The 24,011-nt window shown below is 40.4% G+C and overlaps 1 protein-coding gene across 1 annotated transcript; it reads left to right on the top strand.

Moving 5' to 3' along the window:
• Nucleotides 1-21,766: 21,766 nt before the first annotated feature.
• On the top strand, nt 21,767-23,843 carry LOC119534987 (protein O-glucosyltransferase 2-like). Its single transcript, XM_037837518.1, has one exon. It carries the CDS (start codon nt 22,135-22,137, stop codon nt 23,644-23,646), a length of 1,512 nt encoding a protein of 503 aa, XP_037693446.1. The 5' UTR covers nt 21,767-22,134; the 3' UTR covers nt 23,647-23,843.
• Nucleotides 23,844-24,011: the final 168 nt, after the last annotated feature.

Here is a 24,011-nt window from a genome sequence, read left to right as displayed (position 1 = left end):
TGAAAAGGCTCTTTGAACTACAAGAGCAGCTTTTCTGTAGCTTCAGTATCTGCCCATCAGGAAACAAAATTAACCATCTAAGGGCCATTCAATAAAGGATTCACCCTCTGTTGCACGTTGTCAGGTGCACAAATCCATGTTGCAATGGATATAAGAATACATCGGCATCAACTTCTGTCCAAAACGCAGGGCTCAGGGCTCTCATCAAAGGGAGACCTTTATGGTAGTGATTCACTAAACCTGAAAGCTAACAGGAATAGTTTATTAAAATTATCTTTGTTCCTGATTAATTCTCCTGTTTTATATATTTTAATCTATATCTTTAAGAAAACACAGTTCAAAAACTCAAGTTGATAAGTATTAATCATGTATCTGCTATCTGTTAGGGTCTGAGGTAAGCATTGCCAAGAGGGAGCCAAGAACAAGAATTTGAAAATGAATAACACGTGACATCTGCCTTAAAGAAGCTGACAATTTAATAATTTTCCTAAAATAAAGAGTTAAAATGGGAACTTAGCTTTAAAAAGTTATTTGAAGGGTTGAAAAGGACTTTTCCTGCAAATGGAGGCAGTCCAGCCCATTGGGAGGGATGCTGAGGGGTGTGAGGGAGGAAGGACAGTCCCTCCTCATTCTCTATCCCCTTCTGTCAAGTGTGTTGATTTTTCCCACATTTCTTTGGGTTGTGTGGTCCCAACCAGAGCACGGAACAGGGCAAGGAACAAGTGGGCCAGACCAAGTTGGCAGTTAGGGATGCTATGCTTTGAAATGCCTTGTGCCCTGTACTGATTTACGTGTCTGCAAATAAAAGATTAAGCAAGTCTCTCTCAGCCACCATGTAGTATGCAATATGGCTTTTGCCACAATGGCGAGACGGGTGAAGGGAGAAGCAAGTGTGGGAGGCGAGAAATCATTTTTCTCTGCTTAGTTACTCTCTTCATCGTGAGGTAAGAATTAGGCTATGACATTTTATGATTTGGTTTGATGACTAAAATTTAATTTAAAGCCTGATATCTAAGCATTGAGATTTGTGATGTTGAAGATTCTACTCCAAGAATGTTTTCTTACTGATTCATACAGTTTATAATCAGAAACCCTGATTAAATTTTAGATATGTTTTCTTTATACATTATTATTGATATACTTATACACAAATCATACACGAGATGCATATTTTACTTATCCATATTACATGCAGTGAAGAGTTGGATGCTGGTTATACTGAATATATAACTCATAAGCTTTTAATACTGCTCTTCAAAAGCCTTGAAAAAAATGAAAACTTTATCATGCTCTGCAATTTGAACTCGATGAAGACAATATTGAAATTTTGTCCCATGAATCGTAGTGAAGAAATATAAACCCTTCACTGAGTCTCCACAGGGAAATTACCTGATAGTCAGCATCTTGCTACTTCCCTTCTTGCTCTCCCCACCACTACCATCCTGATTTCAAGCCCTATGGCCTCTGCAGTCACTTCCTCTTTTCCCTCTTCTAATTCCCCCTTCACGTACCTGCTAGACTAATAGTCACAAAAGCCAACATTCATCATTATATTCACTATAGAAAGTCTCCGTCTCCCAACTGCCTACAAGAACAATGTAAACACCTGAGTTTCACATTCAAAGCTCAACTAACTGGCTCCAACATACCAATACGGCCTTCTTCAGGTCCAGTAGACCTGGGATAGTTACTGGGGAGCCTTTGTTGACACTCTTTTCTGCCTTCAGCACCTCTTCTCTCACTTGTCATTCTTTTTACCCTACCCATACTTCACGGCTTTCCCATGACCCCTGCTGATCACTCCAGCCAAGAGGGGTAGGGTTCTCAAGACATGCACAGTCATTTAAAAAGCAATCCTCTCCTGTCTTCTCAAGTCTCTTGTATCTCTGTTCAACTTTCTTTATCCGACTTATGTCATGTTTCTGATGTGATTTCGAGTCCTAATCTCCACAGCACCTCAAAAAATAGGGGCTTCACTGAGTTTGTGATTTTGATTTTTTTAACTTGATAATTTTTTTTAAGGAATCAATTGGTCATATGCTAAGGGGTAAAAAACTATAAGAATGTATCGGTCAAGTTCATGGTTTGTAATAATATTCCTCAGAGAGTAAAAGTGAGCTGTTTCACAATGCTGCTGATTCACTGGATATACTTGATCAGTATTTAACTTGTAGAGCAGGCACTGGCTGGGATGACATGTTACTTCCCTTATTGGAGACACAGCAGAAGTAGGGGTGGCTCCTAATGATACCAATTTCGATCTAAGTCTTCAATGGAGAGTTTTCCAGTGGAGGGAAGTGAGAAACATTCAATGAGGTAGCCCATTGGGACTGCAGAATCCCTTAATAAAGTTAACACCAGAATTCCAGGGTTGGCAATGGAGGGAAAAATTGCCAAGTAGGGAGGGACAGCTGAACTCCACAGCTCTACATCTCTGACGTTACCCTCTCCCCTAGGAAATCTCTTAGATGATTTCTGTTTCCAGCAACAGAATGGCCTCAGGGGGTAGTGCTCCCTCTTTAACACTTCAGCTCAGGTACAGATAAATCACTGTTCTATTAATCAATCATGCCCTTTTCTGTAAGTTGGAGGATGAATCTCCACATGAGCAGGAAGGACTAACCCACACAGATGACTATTGCCTCAGAAGCTCTTCTCTTTGGGGTCCGTTCTGACCTCACCATTGCCACCTCATGTAAAGGAGTGTGCAAACTTCCTGATGACAGTTGTCCAGAAATGCTGAGAAGACAAAAACATCCTGAAAGCCAGCTGCCATGGCTTCTTCTGGCATGTGGGAAAGTTGATTCTTTACTTCTGGGATAAAAGTTAACTTTAACATGATGAGTTAAGATGATCTTTCTCAACTCATACTTTAGCCTCCACAGTCACAAGAGACAATAGGAGTCCACCGAATTCTTGACATTCATTTAAAAATGCTAGGATACTTTTTTCATGAAGTTAGGACCAGAAAGAAACAAGGTGATTTTTCTAAAAGGAAGTCCTGGCTCTGTACCTTCCTAGAGGCAAACTACCTTTGAGTAAGTTATAATAAGGCTAAAAGAGGAGGAACATCAACTTTGAAAGAAATATTTTTAAAATGGAGATATGTATACACTTAATCCCACTCATACATGAACATTTTTCTTCTAAGAGATACTAATGTACAATAAAAATGTCATTAAGCACTGGTGCCTATGCCCACACCTGGAAATATAGCAGGTGCTCACTAATTATTTGTTGAGTAAATGAGAGTAATGGACAACAGAGATGCAGAGCCAGGATCATCATAATGGTTGCCATTTTGGAGATGTGTTCCAGTTTGCTAATGCTGCTGTTATGCAAAACACCAGAAATGGATTGGCTTTTATGAAGTGGATTAACAGGTTTTAAACTTATAGTTCTAAGGCCATAAAAGTGTCCAAACTAAGGCATCAACGAGAGGATACCTTCATTGAAGAAAAGCCAATGGCATCTGGGACACCTCTGTCTCTGTCAGCTGGGAAGGCACGTGGCTGGTGTCTGCTTGTCCTTTGCTCCCAGGTTCTGGTTTCAAAATGGCTTTCTCCAAAATGTCTCTTGGCTTCTGTCTCTCTTAGCTTCTCTCTCTCAGCTCTTGTGCATTCTTGCTTGTTCTCCCAGGGCATTTCTCTCTAAGTGTCTGGGGGTCCTCTCTTAGCTTCTCTGGGGCAAACTTCTGGGCTTCATCTCTTAGCTTAGCATCTCCAAACGTCTTTCTGTCTGCATCTCCCAGCATCTCTAAGCATCTCTGTCAGCTCTTACCTTCTCTCAGGAGGCAAATTCTGGATTACATATCTTAGTTTCCCTAAGTTTCTTCTCTCCCTAAGCCTTCTTAAAGGACTCAGTGATCAAATTAAGACCCAACCTGAATGGGCAGGTTAACAGCTCCATGGAAATAAGTTAATCAAAGTTCTCACCCACAGTTGGGTGAGTCACATCTCCATGGAAACACTTAATCAAAAGGTTCCACCCAACAAGATTGGATTAAAAGATCATGGCTCACCTTGGCAGATGATCTCACTGCCCTCCCCTCTATGTGGGACCTGACTCCCAGGGGTGTAAATCTCCCTAGCAACGCAGGATATGACTCCCAGGGATGAATCTGGACGCGGTACTGTGGGATTGAGAGCATCTTTTTGACCAAAAAGGGATATGAAATGAAAAGAAACAAAGCTTCAGTGGCTGAGAGATTTCAAATGGAGTCAAGAGGTCACTCGGGTGGACATTATTACACACTATATAGGTAACACTTTTTAGGTTTTAATGCACTGGAATAGTTGGAAGTAAATACCTGAAACAGCAAACTCCAACCCAGTAGCCTTGACTCTTGAAGACAATTGTACAACAATGTAGATTACAAGGGGTGACAATTTGATTGTGAAAACCCTGTGGCTCGCACTCCCTTTATTCAGTGTATGGATGGATGAGTAGATAAATGGGAACAAAAACTAAATGAAAAATAGGGTGGGATGGGGGGGATGATTTGGGTGTTCTTTTTTACTTTTATTTTTTATTCTGATTCTGATTCTTTCTGGTATAAGGAAAATGTTCAAAAATAGATTGGGGTGATGAATGTACAACGATATGATGGTATTGTGAACAGTTGATTGTACACCATGGATGATTGTATAGTATGTGACTATATCTCAATAAAAACTGAATTAAAAAAAAAATAGATCATGGCTCTTCTGGAGTCCATAACAGTCTCAAACTGGTATAAGATGTATATATTCTATTGACTTTACAGATATTATCTGTAATCCTTACAAGATCAGAGATAATACGGCTATTTCCCCTATTTTTACACTGAGGAAAATGAGGTTTAGTGAGACTAAGTAATTTGCTTAAGGTCACAAAACTAATGAGTGGTGGAACAGAATCTGAATTCAGGATTCTTACCACAAAAATTAATGCCTCCCACCCCCACATTCCAATGCTGTAGGGAAAAAAATAACACCTACAGAAGGAAGAAGCAGATTCTATTCTCAAACAAATTTCTGCTGTGAATTTGATCTCTACATGGTCACTTCACACCCCACCCCTTTCAATGATATTCTAATGCCAGCGTAACTTAAAAGGAAGTCAGAGCTTGATTAACTCAGCATTCCAGATAGTTCAGGCCTCTAAGAGGTTTCTAGATTAAAAAGGGCTTACAGCTGAAAATCTAGACGCAGAAGTATTTGAGATCTGTGTCAAAGCTGTTTAGGGCCTAGATGGAGCTTGCAGGGGAGGGTTTAACTTAGGAGTCCAGGTCTGAAGGCTTGTATTATTTAGGATGATTTTGGCTGTAAAAAAGTAGAAAACAATATGGAAATTTGTCTCACAGGACAGGAGACCCCAAGGCAAAGTAGGTTCCAGGTACAGTACATTCCGCTGCTTCAGGATGCCATCAAGGACCTAAGTTCTTCAAACTAAGCTGATTCCCTCTACAGCTGCAAGACAGCTGCCAGTGGCAATGGGGACTGTATGTTTTCGTGGCTTCATGCAGCAGTAGAGAGAGAGAGAAAGGGGAAAGGGAAAGCCCCTCCGTTAACCTTGGAATATAACTTCTTTCCCTTAGTCTAATTACGCTGGCTTAAATTATGTGTCCTGGCTCAATAACAACAGCCAGGGGAAAGCCATGCACTAAATTGGGGAGGCTATCTGAGAAAATCAGAGCTAGAAAAATGATGGACTGAGTGGGCAATCAACAGTGCAGATTAAAGCATACTGCTAGATGTGGCACAAATAATAACAATTAAGTAGATGACAATCTGTGGCCGGATGGACCACAACCTAGAGGCAGATCCCCCTGGCCCAACACACAACTGCAATTTGGGGAATGTATGTGACATAAATTTGTACATATTTTAGGCTCTTTAAAGGAGGAGACCTAATATGTTTTAGGTATTTCACTGGCAAAAATTTGGTAAATGGGATATAAAGATTTACATAAAAAATAACTACTTTATGTAAATAACTACACTATCAGAGAGGTAAGGCTGTTCATTTTGACAACTTGCATACAACAATAATTTTTGTTGTTCTTTGTAAGTCTCTGACAACATTCCGTTCAGTATCACTATACATTCTCATTAGGAGACGCTTGATGTGATGGTTCAGAGGGTGGACTGGGGAGCTAGGCTACTCAGGATGCACTGCCACCCAATCACTTAACAGCTAAATGGTCTTGGGCAAGTCATTTAATTTCCTGTGACTCAGTTTCCTCATCTACATATAAAATGGGGATGACAAGAAGAGCAAGATAAGGTTGCTCTAAGAGTTAAATGAGCTAATAAATATAAAGGGCTCAGAACAATGACTGGCATGTAAGTGCAATACGTGCTTGATAGATAAAACAGACATCCCTGAGATTACTCAAGTACCATATTGTTATCATGCATTTGCTTACATGTTCCCGGCCCTTGAGGGCTTTTTCCATTTGGTATTCAAGGGGGCCCTCTGAAGACCCTGATTTTTACCCACTGTATTCCCTGCTTAGATCAGTGGTCCAAAATCTGCTTGCAACTGGCTTCATAGGTCAGTCTTTCTTATTTCATAGAAAACAAAATGGAAGATCTGGAATTGCCAGCTGTCTGGTGTTTAATAGGTGATTTTTTCCCCCTTTCCCTCCCAACCATTTTTTTTTATAGCTCACCTATCGTACTTGTGTGCAATTGAATGCTTCTCCCACACACTATACTTGCCAACTCTATCTTCAGTAATTATTCTGTTTTAGTCCACTGCAATGTACCTGCCAACAATCTGAAATGTGCAGGTGGTAGCTGCGCAGCCTTGCCTGCCTTGCTCTCTCCCCTATTTGCATGCACCCCGTGGCGCCAACCTAATGTGATGGCTGTGACACTGCTTACAATGAAGACAATGACAGGGGGCCAGGGCTGCACAAGTGCCTTTTCTATTTACCATCCAGATGATTTTTTTTTTTTTTTACGTTCCCTTTCCCTTCCTTTCCTCAAAGGGAGACAAGGTAAGAGCCTGCACTATGCTTTAGGCTGGTGTGAAACAGTCGCAAAATATAGGAAAATAAAGTGTCCTCGGGTACCTCAGGCTGAATATATTCCTCTTTCTCCTCTCCTCTTCCTCATTCACTTCTCCTCTACCTTAAGCAATTAAACATAATAATCGGTGACTTCTTTTGACTCACGAGAGTACCTTTTTCCTTGACTTTTGTCAATAAGAGATGCATTTTAAAAATGCATTCTATATTCCTTTAGGGAACGTGACAGATAACAGCTAAAAACGACGGTTTTTGCTCTAACACACCATTTTTGTTCATTGATTCCTTTCTCTTTATTTTCTCAAAAAAAATCCTTTGGGTCTGAAATTTTCTAAGATTGGACTGAACTCAACTGTTCTCTAAAAAAAAAATTCATCATTTCAAAATTGTTGAGCTACATTCTTTCAATTATTTTTGAATTATGGAAAAATACAGTTTTCCGTCTCTGACAATGGACTCCAACCATTTGCTGGGTATGACTCAAAAATAGCGATAAGCTCCAATCTGACTAAGCTAGTCTTTTGAGAAGAGTGAAAAGGAATCCAAATTTGAAGTAGCATGTTTGGAGCCCTCAACATACGAATTTCTGAAATTACAAGTCTGAGAATGCAATTATTACATTTTTGTCTCAATCTTTTTAAAGTGCTTCTGTTAAAACTCATTTTGAAGCTGCTCCAATAATGTATTGGTGACAAAAAGGAGAGAAGCCTGAGACATTTTCTGAATTTGCTCTCTGAGTAAAAGTGTGGATCAAATATCTCTTAAAGCCTCCCTCCATTGTCAGAGCCTTAGTCCTGACCACACTTTTACTTCTTTTCTCTGACAAATGTCTCAGACTGTCTTCTCTCAGTTGTTTCTGATCCTTTTATTCTCTGCTCTTCCCTATTTCCTTTCCAAATGCTGGTCTCTTTGTTTTTCTTTTTATCATTACTTTTTTTCCCCCAGGGATATAATGAAATGCAAGGACATCTGGAAAGCATGGGCCATCCTGAGAGTCCAAAGGGCCATGTACACTTTTTCTTTTTCCAGGTACTCACTCAGATTACAGCCACTTCACAACCTGTTTGATACCTTAATCCTCAAAATGGAGACCAAAAAGCTGCATGGTTTCTAACTTTAAGGAAATGTAAGGATTACTTGTTTTAAGGTCTAGAAAGGCCTTAGGTAGCCTTATATACAAGAATCAAAGTATACATTGCTAAAAGACAATTTTGGATCAGCTGAGTTAATTCCTTGGTTTTATAAATGAAATCAAGGCCAAGAAATATAAACTGATGAGTAATGTCACTCATACATTTATTCAACATGTTTTTATTGAGCACCAACTAGGTGCCAGCTACTGCGCTGGGTATTGGGAATACAGAGCTGAGTAATAACCAAACAAAACACAGTCTGGACAAGCTTATGCATGAGACACCCTCCCAAATCACTGAAAGCCACATGGAAGATGTAATGAAAGAGGTGCACTCGGGGAGAGATGAGAGCTTGAGGGAGGCTACGGAAGCCAGCTTCACCTTGGAAGTTGGAGACTGTGGGAAGGAAAGGAGCTCTGTGGGCTCTGTGATTTGCTGGGGGGCCCTCAGCCACCTGATGGCAGAACCAGGTAGAATCCAGGCCTTCAAATCCCCTTTCCTGAGTCACTGGCACTTCACCGTTCCTCTTTACAAGCTAGTAAAAAAAGTCAATAGTATTGTTTTTCAGTCTTTTCCTTTGTTTTGGGGCATGCTTCCTGAACTCTGATCACCACTTAAAATTGGGAATCCAAATTCCAAATCCATCCTATACCAAACTGGTCAGGCTAAGTGCATGTTCATAGACTAAAACCTAAATACTATGTTTCCTAAAGCAATACTAACAGGGTTATGATCCAAATTTTGGATTAGAGATGATTACTTTTAACTACAGTAATTCTGAAAGAACGAAGATAAAGAAGAATACAATTCTGTCTTAATATCTTTTGTTTCTATATGTTATAATAAGTATGTGTCTGAAAGTATTGCTATATTATTGGTTTATTTGTATCCTGCCCCATTTCTCAAAGGATCTGAAGTGACATATTGAACTCCACCCAATACAATAAAATTAAAAAGATAAACCAATCATAAAAGGGGGAAAATAAGGGCTAACAAGATCCAAGGGCACACATTTAAAAGACAGATATACTGAAAATATATTGAACATACAACAGCCAAGCCACAGGAAAAGGAGTTTACAAAAGAAATCTGTCTTTCTCAGGTGTGTACAACAGGAGCCGTTAGAGTAGCAATTCCACCTTAGCCAGCAGCTGTGGCCTTGCCTGTTCCAGCCATGGACTACCCACTGAGGCCCTGATTCTGAAATGGCAGTTGATTCCCTCACACTGGTTTGTTTCTCCTTGTTTTCAATTTAAAAAAATCTAATCAGCACTAATACATCTGCCCCCACAAGATTGCGTCAAAGAATATGGTTTTTTCTTGGGGACATAATACTTTCAAACCGGCACACCCACAGTAGCCTCTCAGGGATCCCAAGGCAGGGAAAGGCCTATCCTGAAGGGCTTTGTAGAGTGGAATATGGTTTGATACATAGAAATCCCAACAAGTTTTAAAAGGAATTGTGTTAGCTTGAACTGAAATGGTCAAAATGAAAACTGGACACTTTGCCATTGCAGCAGCCCTGAACCACCACACAAGAAGTCTGAACACCCTGCTGCAGAGACCTTATGGGGAGGTCCTGAGACCACATGGAGAGGGAGTGGCCCCAGATTAGTGTGGACTTCCAGCCACCCCAGCCAAGGTACCAGATATGTGTGTGAAGCCTTTGTGGGTCCTCCAGACCAGATCCATTACCAGCTGAATATCACCCACTGATCCCAGTTGATGCCACATGGAGAAGAATCTCCCAGTTGAACCCTGCTCAAACTCCTGACCCACAGATTGTAAGCATAATAAAATGAATAGTAATTTTAAGCCTCTATCTCTGGGTTGGTTTTTTATGTTGTAATAGATAATCAACAAGAATTTTTACCACCATCAGAATGATCTTAAATACAGCAACAATACTGGTTTAGTTTCCTAGGCTGCATAAACAAATACCATGAAACGGGTTGGCTTAAACAATGGGAATTTATTATCTTATGGTTTTGAGGCTAAAAGAAAGTCCAGATCAAGGCATAATCAAGGCGATGCTCTCTCCAAAGTCTGTGGCATTCTGGGCTGCCTGGAGGAGACCCTTGGCTCCTCTGTCACGTGGCAAGGCACATGGTGGTGTCTTCTGGTCTTTCCCTTCTCTTCCTTATTTCTTTGATGTAGCTTCTTGCTTTCTGTCTGAATTTCACTCCACTTATATAGGACTCCAGTAATAGGATCAAGACTCATCCTGACTGAGATAGGTCAAACCTTAACTGAAGTAGCCTTATCAGAAGGTCCTACTTACAATGGGTTAATACCCACAGGAATGGATTCGATTTAAGGACATGTTTTTCTGGGGTACATACAGCTTCAAACCACCACAAACAGTAACAATAAAGCAATTATGTTTCTCTATGCTTTAAACCTTTCAATGTTCTATCTAGACAGGATAGAATCCAAACTCCCGAGTATTATTTGAAAGGCCAGGAAGAATGAGAACCCTGTCCAAGTTTTTGTAACTTTCCTTGCATGTCAATCCCATGCACTACATCAATTGTATTTTTCCCCAGACTGGTTATCCAAATGTCCCACAACAATCCATTCTCTAAGCAGCTATGAAATCGATCTTCAACGAAAATCTTTTAACATACCACTCCCATGCTTAAAACCCTTTAGTGGTTGTCCTTGTAATAACGCCTGCATTCTGAGCTATCTATCCTCCAGTCTTTTTCTTGCCATTTCCCCCCAGCACTCTAGAGCTTCAAGCCTCCTAATAAACTGTGCTAAATTTCATATCCAGGCTGGCACACATTTCTCCCTTTGCCCAGACCATTTATCTCCCAGTTCTCTTAGCTAACTCCTCAGCATTAGTTTAATCTTAGTTTAATCTTCACATCTTTAAGGATGCTTTTCTTGAGCCTTTGATCTATATTCCTACATCTTGCTTTTACAGGATCTTATTTATCTCCCTCATATGGACTAAACCTTATTCAAAAAAAAATTTGTACACTTTTGGATAAGCTAATTTCATTGACCTTATGTTTTCAAATGTCTAAAAAACTGATGAAATGGACTGATGTTTGCATTTATGACACTTTCATTACAAAAAAAATTAAGGAAAGATAAACAAATAATGCAGCCCACACACTGCTGAAATAGTGGCTCAGAGTTACCATGGTATTATTATTGAGGTGCTCATAAAATTCCATTAAATGGAAATAAAGATGCTCAGAGGTATTTCTTAAAAAATTAAAAGTTTCATTCATCTTTCCTATAACAAAGTAAGTTAAAAAGTCCTGTGTCTATTCTATATGTTATAATGCTTTCCAAACTTAGTTTTTCCTGAAAGGCTACTTTTTAAAAATAACTGCTTTTGAAATGGCAGGATTTTATAATAATGGATTTTTAAAAAATGAGCCCTATATTTTCTTCATTTGTAATTATGTGGTAAACTTAATGAAATAACTTTGGAAGTACCAAGTTACAATCCCTACCAGAGAAGTCAACTTTTGACTGAAAGTTTATTTACAAAGTCAGTGGAACAATCAGGCCAACTAGAATTTTAAGATTTTGCATTAACTTAGCTCCTTCCAGGGCTCTGCAAAAGAATTTCAGTGTTCATTTTCTTTATTGTTTCAAGAATGGTATGTATCTCCTATATTCTGAGTGCATAAGAGAGCATTTAATTCATTACATACAGGGGATTTCTTAGGGCATTGCACTAAGACTTTGGGGACTCCTTTATGTAAAGTCATATCATTAAATTATGTTAGTTAACTTCTTGCCTTGTATTTGTTTTTTCATGATAAATGATTAGAAATATTTCCAATTAAAAACAAAACTCATCTCAGAACAAGCATTAGCCCACAAGGGCGTTCACCAATATAGGTGCTCTCTAAATGCTTTAAAACAAAGATTTGCTTTGCCATGGAGTAGCTTCCCTTTAATTTAAACCCCATAAAGCAAATTGTTTCTTGAGAAAACAATGGAGCTTTGTTAGAGAGTAAAATAGTCCCTACGTCCATCTTCTTCTGTAGAAAATGGGAGGAGTGTTCAAATTACTTTCTTCTCTACATTTAAGTTATAATTTTTTAGAAAAGGATCATGGCTTTATTTTTAAAGTGTGATTTCCAATGAGTGTCTTAACATTTGCTCTGTTTTGCAAAGACCATCTTTCCTCTGTCTTGCAAAGTTTCCCAGCTAAGTTATCAGCAGCCATTAGCACTCATTTTTTTTTTTTAATTCAGAATTTTAATATAAACAGGTAATTACCCCATATTTTACATGCGGAACAATTTCAATACTCCAAAAAAGTATTTTCTGTACAGGTCACTACCTGGCTCTTGTAGGAAAACATTGAAAAAATAATCATTGAGCTTTCTGTGGGTTCTGTGTTTCTGAGTTGTTTTCATAGTAAGCCACAGCATATTTTCCCTGCTTTGCTGACTGCAGAGGGAGGAAAGCACGACCCAAGTAATATTGTTAGGAGGTGTCTGCAGACACAGAACCAAAGCCACCCAAGCACATGAAGAAGCAAGGAGCAGCAACTTTGACACAAAGTCTGTGTAAAGACTAAACTGAGCCTCACCTGAATGTGTGTGAGGACACACTCATTTCTGGGCTATTCCTTCCTTCTGAAACGGGACAGGAGCCCCAGATCCATGATCTGCTTTTTAACAAGGATTGTAACGGCTCACGCCTCCTCAAAAATGTGGCTAGAGCCTGGTTTCAGGCCTTGGCCGGTATCAGAAGGTGATACTGACCTCAAACTCATTTCCCTCTTTTCTGGGAGACCCCTAAGGAAACATTCACTTTTAGTCACAGCCCCTGAAAGTTCATCACATTCTTTCGGTTCAATTCTGATTTGTTCTTTCCATTCCAATCCTTATCTCTGGTTTAAATCAATATTGTGAAGAACATTCTGGAAGGTTTTCTGAAGTGATACCACTCTACATGCAATTTTATAAAATCAGCATCCCCCTTTTCCTGCCCCTAACATAAATACTAAAGAACTTGAGGTGTCCAAGGACACACAAGGTGGCATCTAAAAGACATTTAACCCCAAGCTTCTGCCCCCTTTTCCATCATGAAATAGAAAAATGATTGTCAACTGTGACTATAGCACATCAGATCAGTTACCCAGATGGCCATCATGAGTAACCCCTGACAGGGTTCCTGCCCAGAGACCAGTGTTACAATGGGCTACAAGCAAATACCTCCCAACCCAACATGTAGTTTCATCGCAGATTGTCCACCCTGGTAGGAGACAGTGAAAGACCTGTCCATGAGGTTGGTGGCACAGACCCCAGTGCTAACAAGACTCTATGTGAAGACTCTTGCATCAATTCTCAGATTTCCTCTCAGTTGCGCTAAGCCTATTTCCAGAGAACCAGCAGCACTCCCCCTTCCTACTACCATAAAAAGACATACCCAGGACAACACTCAGAATGCAAACATTTTGGGATGTGTGTCTGACATCGCTGATTCAAGGAGAAAGTGATGTGTTTATGATTCTTCTCCTGGAAGAAGAAACCATTAGGTGGATTTCACCAAATGAATGAAAAAGGGTTTAATGATAGTGAATCATCTTTCAAAAAATGAACAACAAAAACCTTCAACCTGAGTAAGGCTTTGTTGCTTTTCTTAACCCATTGCTAAAAGCACTCATTTTTTAAGAGACCACTGCCCAGTGGACCAACCCATCTTCCTCCACGGAAAGTTGGGACACAGACCATGCTTCAGAGGAGACACATGCTTTTCAAATGGAGCTGAAGCAGATAGGCTGCCTTTCTTGCAACTTCAGAAGGCAATTCTGGAGTGCACGATTTGGTTTATGCCAGAGTTGTGGCTTCCAGGGCTGCATTTAGACTAGCACTGATGTCAGCCACACTACTTTGTGCTTGTGGCCACAGGCTGTGATGCCATTCATCATTTCTTTCATTCAGGAAAAGAAAGATTATTTTTTCTTTCCCTCTATCTTCATTTGATATAATTTAAAGACAAACAATGTATTAAAAAGAAACCCTCATTACACTGGTGGGCACTACAATCCTTATGGTTGGGAATTGATCATCACACAAGCATAATGAATCCTTTTCCCGTGTCTGTATGTTTTAATTTGATTATAAACAATTTTCAATTTTCTCTTAGCTGAACATGATACCTTCCAATTGGGAACACTTTTCTTTTACAGTTAAAAAAAAAAAAAAAAAAACCCGATTGGCAATTTCTAATGAGTATAAGTAAGCAGAAATTATTTGCCCTTCTGCCACTTTCTCCATTTCATTGGTCTCTTTGGTGAGAGAAGTACCAAAATTCAGTATCTCAGAACCCAGTAATTGAAAGTAATTTACTCTGTGTTGTCATGCTACAAAGAAAACAACATCAAATTACACAGTGGTATACTGTTATGTCCATATTTGGTTCCATATGGAGAAAAAAAAAACTTCTGGAAAGTTTCATACTCTGCATCATCCTGCTATGTCACCAGTTACTCTTTCTACAGAACTTTTTGATGCAGGGCTTTGCATGTATTAGGTGCTCAACCATTTATTGGTAGTGGTAGGATCTGGACATTAACATTAAAGGTTATAGGTTAAACATATATTCCTTCTTTCCAAAATTAAATGTTTTCTGCTACTATAATCCAGAGACCCTGAAAAATTGTCTGCTGTGACAGGAGGATGATCCCAGTACAGGAAGTTGGTAAATGAAGTCCTTGGTTTGATTGGCAGCTAGGTTATCTTTCCCAGTTGTCTCTATGCTGCCCACCTTCCAGAACTGGACACAGAATTGTCTTCCATCTCACTGTTCCCAAGAAGTGAAATCTCCAGTCTCCATAAGGTTTGTACTTCTTACTGGGGAAGGATGTGGTTGTCAGTTGGAAGCTACCCACAAAATATTATAAGGTTAATGAGTCAGACAAAGTGGCACTGCTCTGTTCAAGGGTGTCTGCCTCGGTTAGAATGGAAGCAATCCAGTCTGTGCAGGATGGCATGCTAATGGGCCAGCTTAGTTCCCAAATCTTTGTACAGATTCCTAAAGCATATTAGCAAATCAATGTCACCCTGATTGAAGAGGGTGTTGCCATTTTGTATAAGAAAACGGAGGAGAACCTTTTGTTCTAAGGACATGAATATTGGAGAAAAGAGAAATTCCAAAATACATTGACTAACTCCAATTACTAAATTAGTTCTAAAACAATACACGTTCTCTTTGTTACAAGAGTCACTACTATATTCATTACAGAATAATGTGATCTATCCTCTGATTGTGACTATGAATTACTAGAGCAAAGGAGTTTGGAAGTTTAAGTGAAAAAAAACTTTTCAAGTATTTTCCCTTGAAATTGCTAACAGTCTACATATTCCTTATGATGCTCTATCACTCTTTTATCAATTTGATATAATCATTTTGAGCATTTTCTATTTTAAAAAGATACCACTATAAAGGCAGGAAGTACACTGGAGAAAAATATATACAGCAAATATTATAAGAATGATTACTATTTTTATTAAAGAGCTCATATAAATTCCTAAGAATAGTAAGTCCCTAAAAGATAACCCTGTAAAATTCTAGATTAACAAAGGGGGGGGGGGCAGTGCACATATGATAAGATGTTCAACCCTTATTAATATTTGAATAAATGCAAATTAAAATTAGATATAGCTTTACCTCTTAAATTGACAACAAATTTAAAAAAATAAAATGTCATGCTGGGGTGGGTGTGCTAAATCTGGGACTTTCTTCTTTATTTTGTAGTTCTATCACTAAAATAGGTTGAATTAGCTAAAATCAATCACCTAAGGCTGTTTTTTGCCTTTAAGTTTGTAATTCTAGTAATAGTTATCAGGCAATAGAAGTCAAGGTAGGTCAAGTATTTAAGAGAGCACTTTAAAATAATTGCATGAAATTACTATCTCTTTACTTCTTGAACAACAAAGAAATGCTTTAGAAATAATATTTAAAAGAAACAAGGCAATTAAGCACAAGCCAGATCTCACTATGTCCACTATTCAATTGCTATTTATATCAATAATTTATTCATTTAACAATTATTTATTAAGCCTCGACTATGTGCCCAGCATTGCTCTAGGTTTTGGGGACACAGGGGTGGGCAAGTGGATAAGGTTCTTTTTCTCACAGATCTTACATTATAATACAATATGCAATGATATCATAACTCCTTTACCTAGGAATCAAAAATCTCTAGTTCTGTAATTGTATTCCAGAACGACAATAGTTAAAATGTTACTGCTACTAGCTTCTTAATTATTTTTCTAAATTTCAACATTTAGCTGTCACAAGAAAAAGCACATCAGACTTCAAATTGCCAATTCCTTGTCATGTATTATTAGGTTGTCTTCTGTGAGCTTGGAAAAGAAGACAAAGGAAAGCCACTGCTAGATCTCTTTTCCCTGGGGCTTTCTCGAGTCTGATCCAAACCATTTCCTTATTAGTCAGCTCCTAATTAATGGAGTCACCAGGGTTCTGATGAGGTGACCAAATTTAGGTTCTCCTCCAACTTTTCCAGTATAGCACCCCTGAAGATGAACATGAGGGTCAGCAGAGTCTGGGAATGAGGAGTAGAACATGGCAGTCACTAAGAGCGTAAGCCTCGGAATGGAAAGTCTAAGTTGGGCCCTCCACTTATCAGCTATCTAAACAAAGGCAAGTGAATTAACTGCTCTTTGAGTCGCCTCAGCCTCAAGATGACAATAGGAGTTCCAACCTCATAAGCAGCTATGGGGCTTGGATGAGATGCCACCTCACACAGCACTCAACAAGTGTTTGTCGCCATTTTCATGATCTTGAAGCAATGCGCAACATGGTCATACTTTTCTTGACGCTTAATGTACTGTTTTTGCTTTTGTTTTTCAAAAAAGATTTTCTAGAAGAGTTTATATTTCAGCAGACTTTTTTTTTTATCTTCATTTTATTGAGATATATTCACATACCACGCAGTCGTACAAAACAAATCGTACTTTCGATTGTTCACAGTACCATTACATAGTGGTACATTCATCACCTAAATCAATCCCTGACACCTTCATTAGCACACACACAAAAATAACAAGAACAATAATTAGAGTGAAAAAGAGCAACTGAAGTGAAAAAGAACACTGGGTACCTTTGTCTGTTTGTTTCCTTCCCCTATTTTTCTACTCATCCATCCATAAACTAGACAAAGTGGAGTGTGGTCCTTATGGCTTTCCCAATCCCCTTGTCACCCCTCATAATCTACATTTTTATACAACTGTCTTCGAGATTCATGGGTTCTGGGTTGTAGTTTGATAGTTTCAGGTATCCACCACCAGCTACCCCAATTCTTTAGAACCTAAAAAGGGTTGTCTAAAGTGTGCGTAAGAGTGCCCACCAGAGTGACCTCTCGGCTCCTTTTGGAATCTCTCTGCTACTGAAGCTTATTTCATTTCCTTTCACATCCCCCTTTTGGTCAAGAAGATGTTCTCCGTCCCACGATGCCAGGTCTACATTCCTCCCCGGGAGTCATATTCCACGTTGCCAGGGAGATTCACTCCCCTGGGTGTCTGATCCCACGTAGTGGGGAGGGCAGTGATTTCACCTTTCAAGTTGGCTTAGCCAGAGAGAGAGGGCCACATCTGAGCAACAAAGAGGCATTCGGGAGGAGGCTCTTAGGCACAACCATAGGGAGGCCTAGCCTCTCCTTTGCAGCAACCGTCTTCCCAAGGGTAAAACCTATGGTAGAGGCTCAACCCATCAAACCACCAGTCCCCTATGTCTGTGGTCATGTTAGCAACCATTGAGGTGGGGTAGGCCAATACCCCTGCATTCTCCACAGGCTCCTCAAGGGGGCACTACATCTTTTTTTCCTTGTTTTTCTTTTTTTTTTTAACTTTTCCTTCTTTTTTAAATCAACTGTATGAAAAAAAAGTTAAAAAGAGAACAAACATACAATAAAAGAACATTTCAAAGAGACCATAACAAGGGAGTAAGAAAAAGACAACTAACCTAAGATAACTGCTTAACTTCCAACATGTTCCTACTTTACCCCAAGAAAGTTACCTAATATAACAACATTTCTGTGAACTTGTTCCTACTATATCCATCAGAAATTAACAGACCATAGTCATTCCTGGGCATCCCCAGAATGTTAAATAGCTTATCTGTTCTTCTTGGATTATTGTTCCCCCTTCCTTAATTGCTCTCTATTGCTAGTTCCCCTACATTCTACATTATAAACCATTTGTTTTACATTTTTCAAAGTTCACATTAGTGGTAGCATATAATATTTCTCTTTCTGTGCCTGGCTTATTTCGCTCAGCATTATGTCTTCAAGGTTCATCCATGTTGTCATATGTTTCACGAGATCGTTCCTTCTTACTGCCGCATAGTATTCCATCGTGTGTATATACCACATTTTATTTATCCACTCATCTGTTGAAGGACATTTGGGTTGTTTCCATCTTTTGGCAATTGTGAATAATGCTGCTATGAACATTGGCGTGCAGATATCTGTTTGTGTCACTGCTTTCCGATCTTCCGGGTATATACCGAGAAGTGCAATCGCTGGATCGAATGGTAACTCTATATCTAGTTTTCTAAGGAACTGCCAGACTGACTTCCAGAGTGGCTGAACCATTATACAGTCCCACCAACAATGAATAAGAGTTCCAATTTCTCCACATCCCCTCCAGCATTTGTAGTTTCCTGTTTGTTTAATGGCAGCCATTCTAACCGGTGTTAGATGGTATCTCATTGTGGTCTTAATTTGCATCTCTCTAATAGCTAGTGAAGCTGAACATTTTTTCATGTGTTTCTTGGCCATTTGTATTTCCTCTTCAGAGAACTGTCTTTTCATATCTTTTGCCCATTTTATAATTGGGCTGTCTGTACTATTGTCATTGAGTTGTAGGATTTCTTTGTATATCAGCAGACTTTTTAAGAATGCGTGGACGTTAGGGGCTTTGGGCAGGGTCATCCCCAGACAGGGGAACAGCATGTACAAAAGTACAGAGGCAAAGGAAAACAAGTTTGGTGCATATGCCTAAGGTTTTGCTCTTTACACTTGATGTGAATTTTACATTCTATGACAATACAGATACGTTTGTTTTAATATAAAAATATTTCCCTCCACCCCTACCAAATTCTTTTGGGAAACTGATCTTTTGCAGAGTAGTGCCATGTCTTTCCATGGCTTCACCTTCCCATTTGCTACCCTAGTTTACAAAACACCTTTTTCTTGCTTCTTCCATCATTTCTCCTGTCCCAATTGTCTACCCTTACCTTTACCCATCCCGATAGTATAAGTTACTTATTTATCCAGAACTATAATGGTAGTCTTTTGCAGAGAGCTTCACAACCAACCTGTTTCTTATGGTTTTCTTTTTAAAAGGTCATTTCCTTTCCTTTTTGTACACCAATGACTCTACCTCAGTGTTGAATGGGCTCAGCCAAGGAGGCATAATTTGGATTCCAGATTGATAACAGCAGTATCCTCATTGGTAGAAATAGAAATTTATTCTCACATTCATGATATTTCCATAACAAAGGAACTATATATTAATCAGTTTTCATATTACAGAAAAGAGAACATCACTTTCTCCTCCTGCTCTTTCTAACATTCTTAAGAGAAGGCAGATCCTTTGCTTCATCCATTCAGACATCCATTCATTCATTTATCTGATCAAATATTATTGAGAACCTACAGCATTTAAATGCCATTGCTTTGATGTTCTTTGCATCTTCTGCTTGGGAGGACAATGCTTTCTTGATGTAAGAGTTAAGATTGAGTAAAATAGCCTACTCTTTTTTATATAACCCATACCTTCTAAACTCTTATTTCATTATCTCTATTTCTACCATTAAATGAACAACCAAATCCAGCTGGAGAAATGTGCACCTTCTTGGCTAGTCATAATGATCATTCTCTCAAGTATGGTCTCTATATTTTATCAAATATTACTTTTAATCACATGGAATTCTGTAGGGCTTACTGTGTGTTATTCCTGATTCTGATGTTATAGGCATAAGACAACATAACATTGGAACATCTATAGCCACTAAAAAGAAGGCAGCAGCTCCATGTGTACCAATAGGGGCCAATATCCCAAATATATAAAATTTAAAAGTAAAGCAGCCTCGGCCCCACTTCCCTAGAGGAGGATAGTCCTCCTCGCCACGGCGCAGACGACCACGTTGCCCCTCACCAACAGGGAAGCGGAGCCTCTTTTTCTCCCTCCATCCCACGCGGGCAGGAAGATGGGAGTTCGCGGCGAAGGGTCGGGGAAGAAGGGGAGAGGTCTGGGGCCAGGACTGCCTGGAATCTGCCCTGGTTACCCTTCCTTGTGGTAAAGGTGCCCGGGCGAGTGTGACCAGGGTAGAGTTACAGCATCAGGGCCAAGAGGGAAATGGGAAATCCCCTATTCAGGCAGTTTAATGAACCATGCGATACCATTAATAATGATAATTGCAAAAAATAAAATAAACAAAGCCCTGCTTAGCTTCCGACTAGGCTCGCTTTAGATCACAGAGCCACACAGCCGGTCTAGGTTAGGGGCAGCAATCGAGCTCCAGAGGGAAGGAGAGAAGAGGAAGGCTTCAGGTCCGATTCCGAAACTGACCGTGAGGTGCTTTGCGGGCCGCCCACCCCGCGACCTCTCCTAGTGTACCCCTCGTGCGGGTAGGGGCGAGGGGGCGGGCTCTCTGCGCCCTGTGCCAGAGCCCCTGCCGCTTCTGGCAGGAAGACAAATGCCTGAGTAGGAACTCCCGGTATTCACAGGATTGACAAGGGCACCTCCAAATCGAGCTTTGTTCACAGGAGGACTTGTCCCTTGTTTTCCTAGTGCTTCTCCTCCACTCTTGAGGCCCAGCTTCTGAAAATCTAAAGACGGTGGCTGACCCTATGTCTTTCCCGGGAGGAAGGGAACGGAAGCAATGGTTTTCCATTCGGATGGACAGAGGGCCCTGAGATGTGTTGACTCCTCCACAGCCCAGGGGGGGTTTGCGGCACCTAAACAAGGCGCGGCTTCAGGCCAGGCAGGCTGCGCCGGTGGTTGCCCTACGTAGGGTGGGGCGCGCGGGGCGCACTAGCAGTCGGCGGAGATCTCGGACCCTGCCCACAGCCCCGGGGGTACCTCTGTCTGTCAGCGTGGGGTCGGTCGCTGCGGCCACGTCAGAGTCCAGCATGGACCCGGGACTACAGCTTCTAGAGTGCGGCCTGCCTTGCCCGCGCTGCCCTTGACGCGTCCTCGGTTACCCTGGGGCTGTAGTCCCCGGTCCCAGCCGAGCGAGCGGGGAAAGCGCCTTGGATGGCCGTGCCCAACGATCAGACGTTAGATCTCATTTACGAAACCTTTGTTTCATCTTGTTTTATACCTGCCCTCTGCATGTGCAGAGGATATGGTGACCAAAAACGAAGCAGCAGCAGCTTAGCTGTGTCTCCAGACCTGCGTGTCCCGCTATTGAGCATCTGTAATATTTATCCGTGCCCCGAAAACAGTTTTCGAAAAGTAAATAAATCACTGAGAGATGGGTAAAACCTGGCAGGATTTCCGCTCGTTCTATCCCGAACTACATATCCCAAGAAGCCCGCGGCGCTTCGGACGCGTGTCCACTCCTCCATCCACTTGGAGACCGCCTTACTAAACCGGGGCCCTGACACTCGAACCAATCTCCTTGGTTTTCACCTTGGACTGGAACCTGAGGCTGATTCGCCCCCAAATGATGCTCGGGTTGCAGAAGTAGCAGAAGTTTATCTTTGTCCCAAGAACGAGGAGCAGCGTGGTTCTGGTCTGTTTTAGCAGAACACCTAGCATCCTTAACCTGAACATGCCAGCCCTCTGGTTGTGATTTCTTGGAAGAAAGCAAGAGATCCGCACGCCTTGCTTTGGACCTTAAACAACACTTATTTGAGCCAGGTTTGCTGCTGTGATTGGCAAACGTGCTACTGCCGAAGCTGCCGAAGCTGCGGCTGGTGCTGTCTACATCGTTCACTTTATCCCTGGATCTTTTCGAGAGTCCATCTTGTAAATGTTTAGCATTTTGCTGCTTTACTGCTTCTTTCTAGAAACAATTACTGCTGCATCTGCCGAGATCGGCGGAGAGAAGCGACTGAGCCCGGAGAAGAGCGAAGTATGGGGACCTGGATTAAAAGCAGATGTGGTTCTTCCCGCCCGCTATTTCTATATTCAGGCGGTGGATACATCAGGGAATAAATTCACATCTTCTCCAGGAGAAAAGGTGTTCCAGGTTAAAATCTCAGCACCAGATGAGCAATTCACTAGAGTTGGAGTCCAGGTTTTAGATCGAAAGGATGGATCCTTCATAGTAAGATACAGAATGTATGCAAGCTACAAAAATCTGAAGGTAGAAGTTACATTCCAACGTCAACATGTGGCCAGATCTCCATATATTTTAAAAAGGCCGGTTTACCATGAGAATTGTGACTGCCCTTTGGAAGATAGTGCAGCCTGGCTACGAGAAATGAACTGCCCGGGAACCATTACTCAGATTCAGAAAGATCTGGCACATTTCCCTACCATCAATCCAGAAAAGATTGCAGTAGAAATCCCAGAAAGATTTGGACAAAGACAAAGTTTGTGTCACTACACCTTGAAGGATAACAAGATTTATATCAAGACTCATGGTGAACATGTAGGTTTTAGAATTTTTATGGATGCTATACTACTCTCTTTGACTAGAAAGGTAAAGATGCCAGATGTTGAGTTTTTTGTTAATTTGGGAGACTGGCCTTTGGAAAAAAAGAAATCCAATTCAAACATCCATCCAATCTTTTCCTGGTGTGGCTCCACAGATTCCAAAGATATCGTGATGCCTACTTACGACTTGACTGACTCAGTTCTAGAAACAATGGGCCGAGTAAGTCTGGATATGATGTCTGTGCAAGCTAACACAGGACCTCCTTGGGAAAACAAAAACTCCACAGCTGTATGGAGAGGGCGAGACAGCCGCAAAGAGAGACTCGAGCTGGTTAAACTCAGTAGAAAACACCCAGAACTCATAGACGCTGCTTTCACCAACTTTTTCTTCTTTAAACATGATGAAAGTCTGTATGGTCCCATTGTGAAACACATTTCATTTTTTGATTTCTTCAAGCATAAGTATCAAATAAATATCGATGGCACTGTAGCAGCATATCGCCTGCCATATCTACTAGTCGGCGACAGTGTTGTGCTGAAGCAGGACTCCATCTACTATGAACACTTTTACAATGAGCTGCAACCCTGGAAACACTATATTCCCGTTAAAAGTAACCTCAGTGATCTCCTAGAAAAACTTAAATGGGCAAAAGATCATGATGAGGAGGCAAAAAATATAGCCAAAGCAGGACAAGAATTTGCAAGAAATAATCTCATGGGTGATGACATATTTTGTTATTATTTCAAACTTTTCCAGGAATACGCCAATTTACAAGTGACTGAGCCGAAAATCCGAGAGGGTATGAAGAGGGTAGAACCACAGACAGAGGATGACCTCTTTCCTTGCACTTGCCATAGAAAAAAGACCAGAGATGAACTCTGATATGAAAACCATCTTCTAGTGAAATAATGGTGCTCTGAAGACTCTTCTGACCTGAAAAGAAGAATGTTTTTTTAAATATTCATTCCTTGGACAATATGAAATCTGTTATGAGATTGTTCAGATTATGGAGACATGTTTCTTCTTATACAGTATTCCCATAACTGTCCTTAAAACACACATTTGGAATTTTATAATAAAACCACCTTTATTTAAAAAAAAAAAAAAAAAAAAAAAAAGTAAAGCAAGGTAGAGAGCAGAGCATGTTTCCATTTTACATTAAACATTTATATATCTATGTATTTGTTTATCTAAGCATTGCACATATCTCAAGGATATAAAAGAGATGGAGTTGGGGCCTAGAAGGC

This window comes from Choloepus didactylus, chromosome 5 (assembly GCF_015220235.1).
Source record: "Choloepus didactylus isolate mChoDid1 chromosome 5, mChoDid1.pri, whole genome shotgun sequence".
NCBI lineage: Eukaryota > Metazoa > Chordata > Mammalia > Pilosa > Megalonychidae > Choloepus > Choloepus didactylus.
This window is presented reverse-complemented; position numbering and strand designations above follow the sequence as displayed.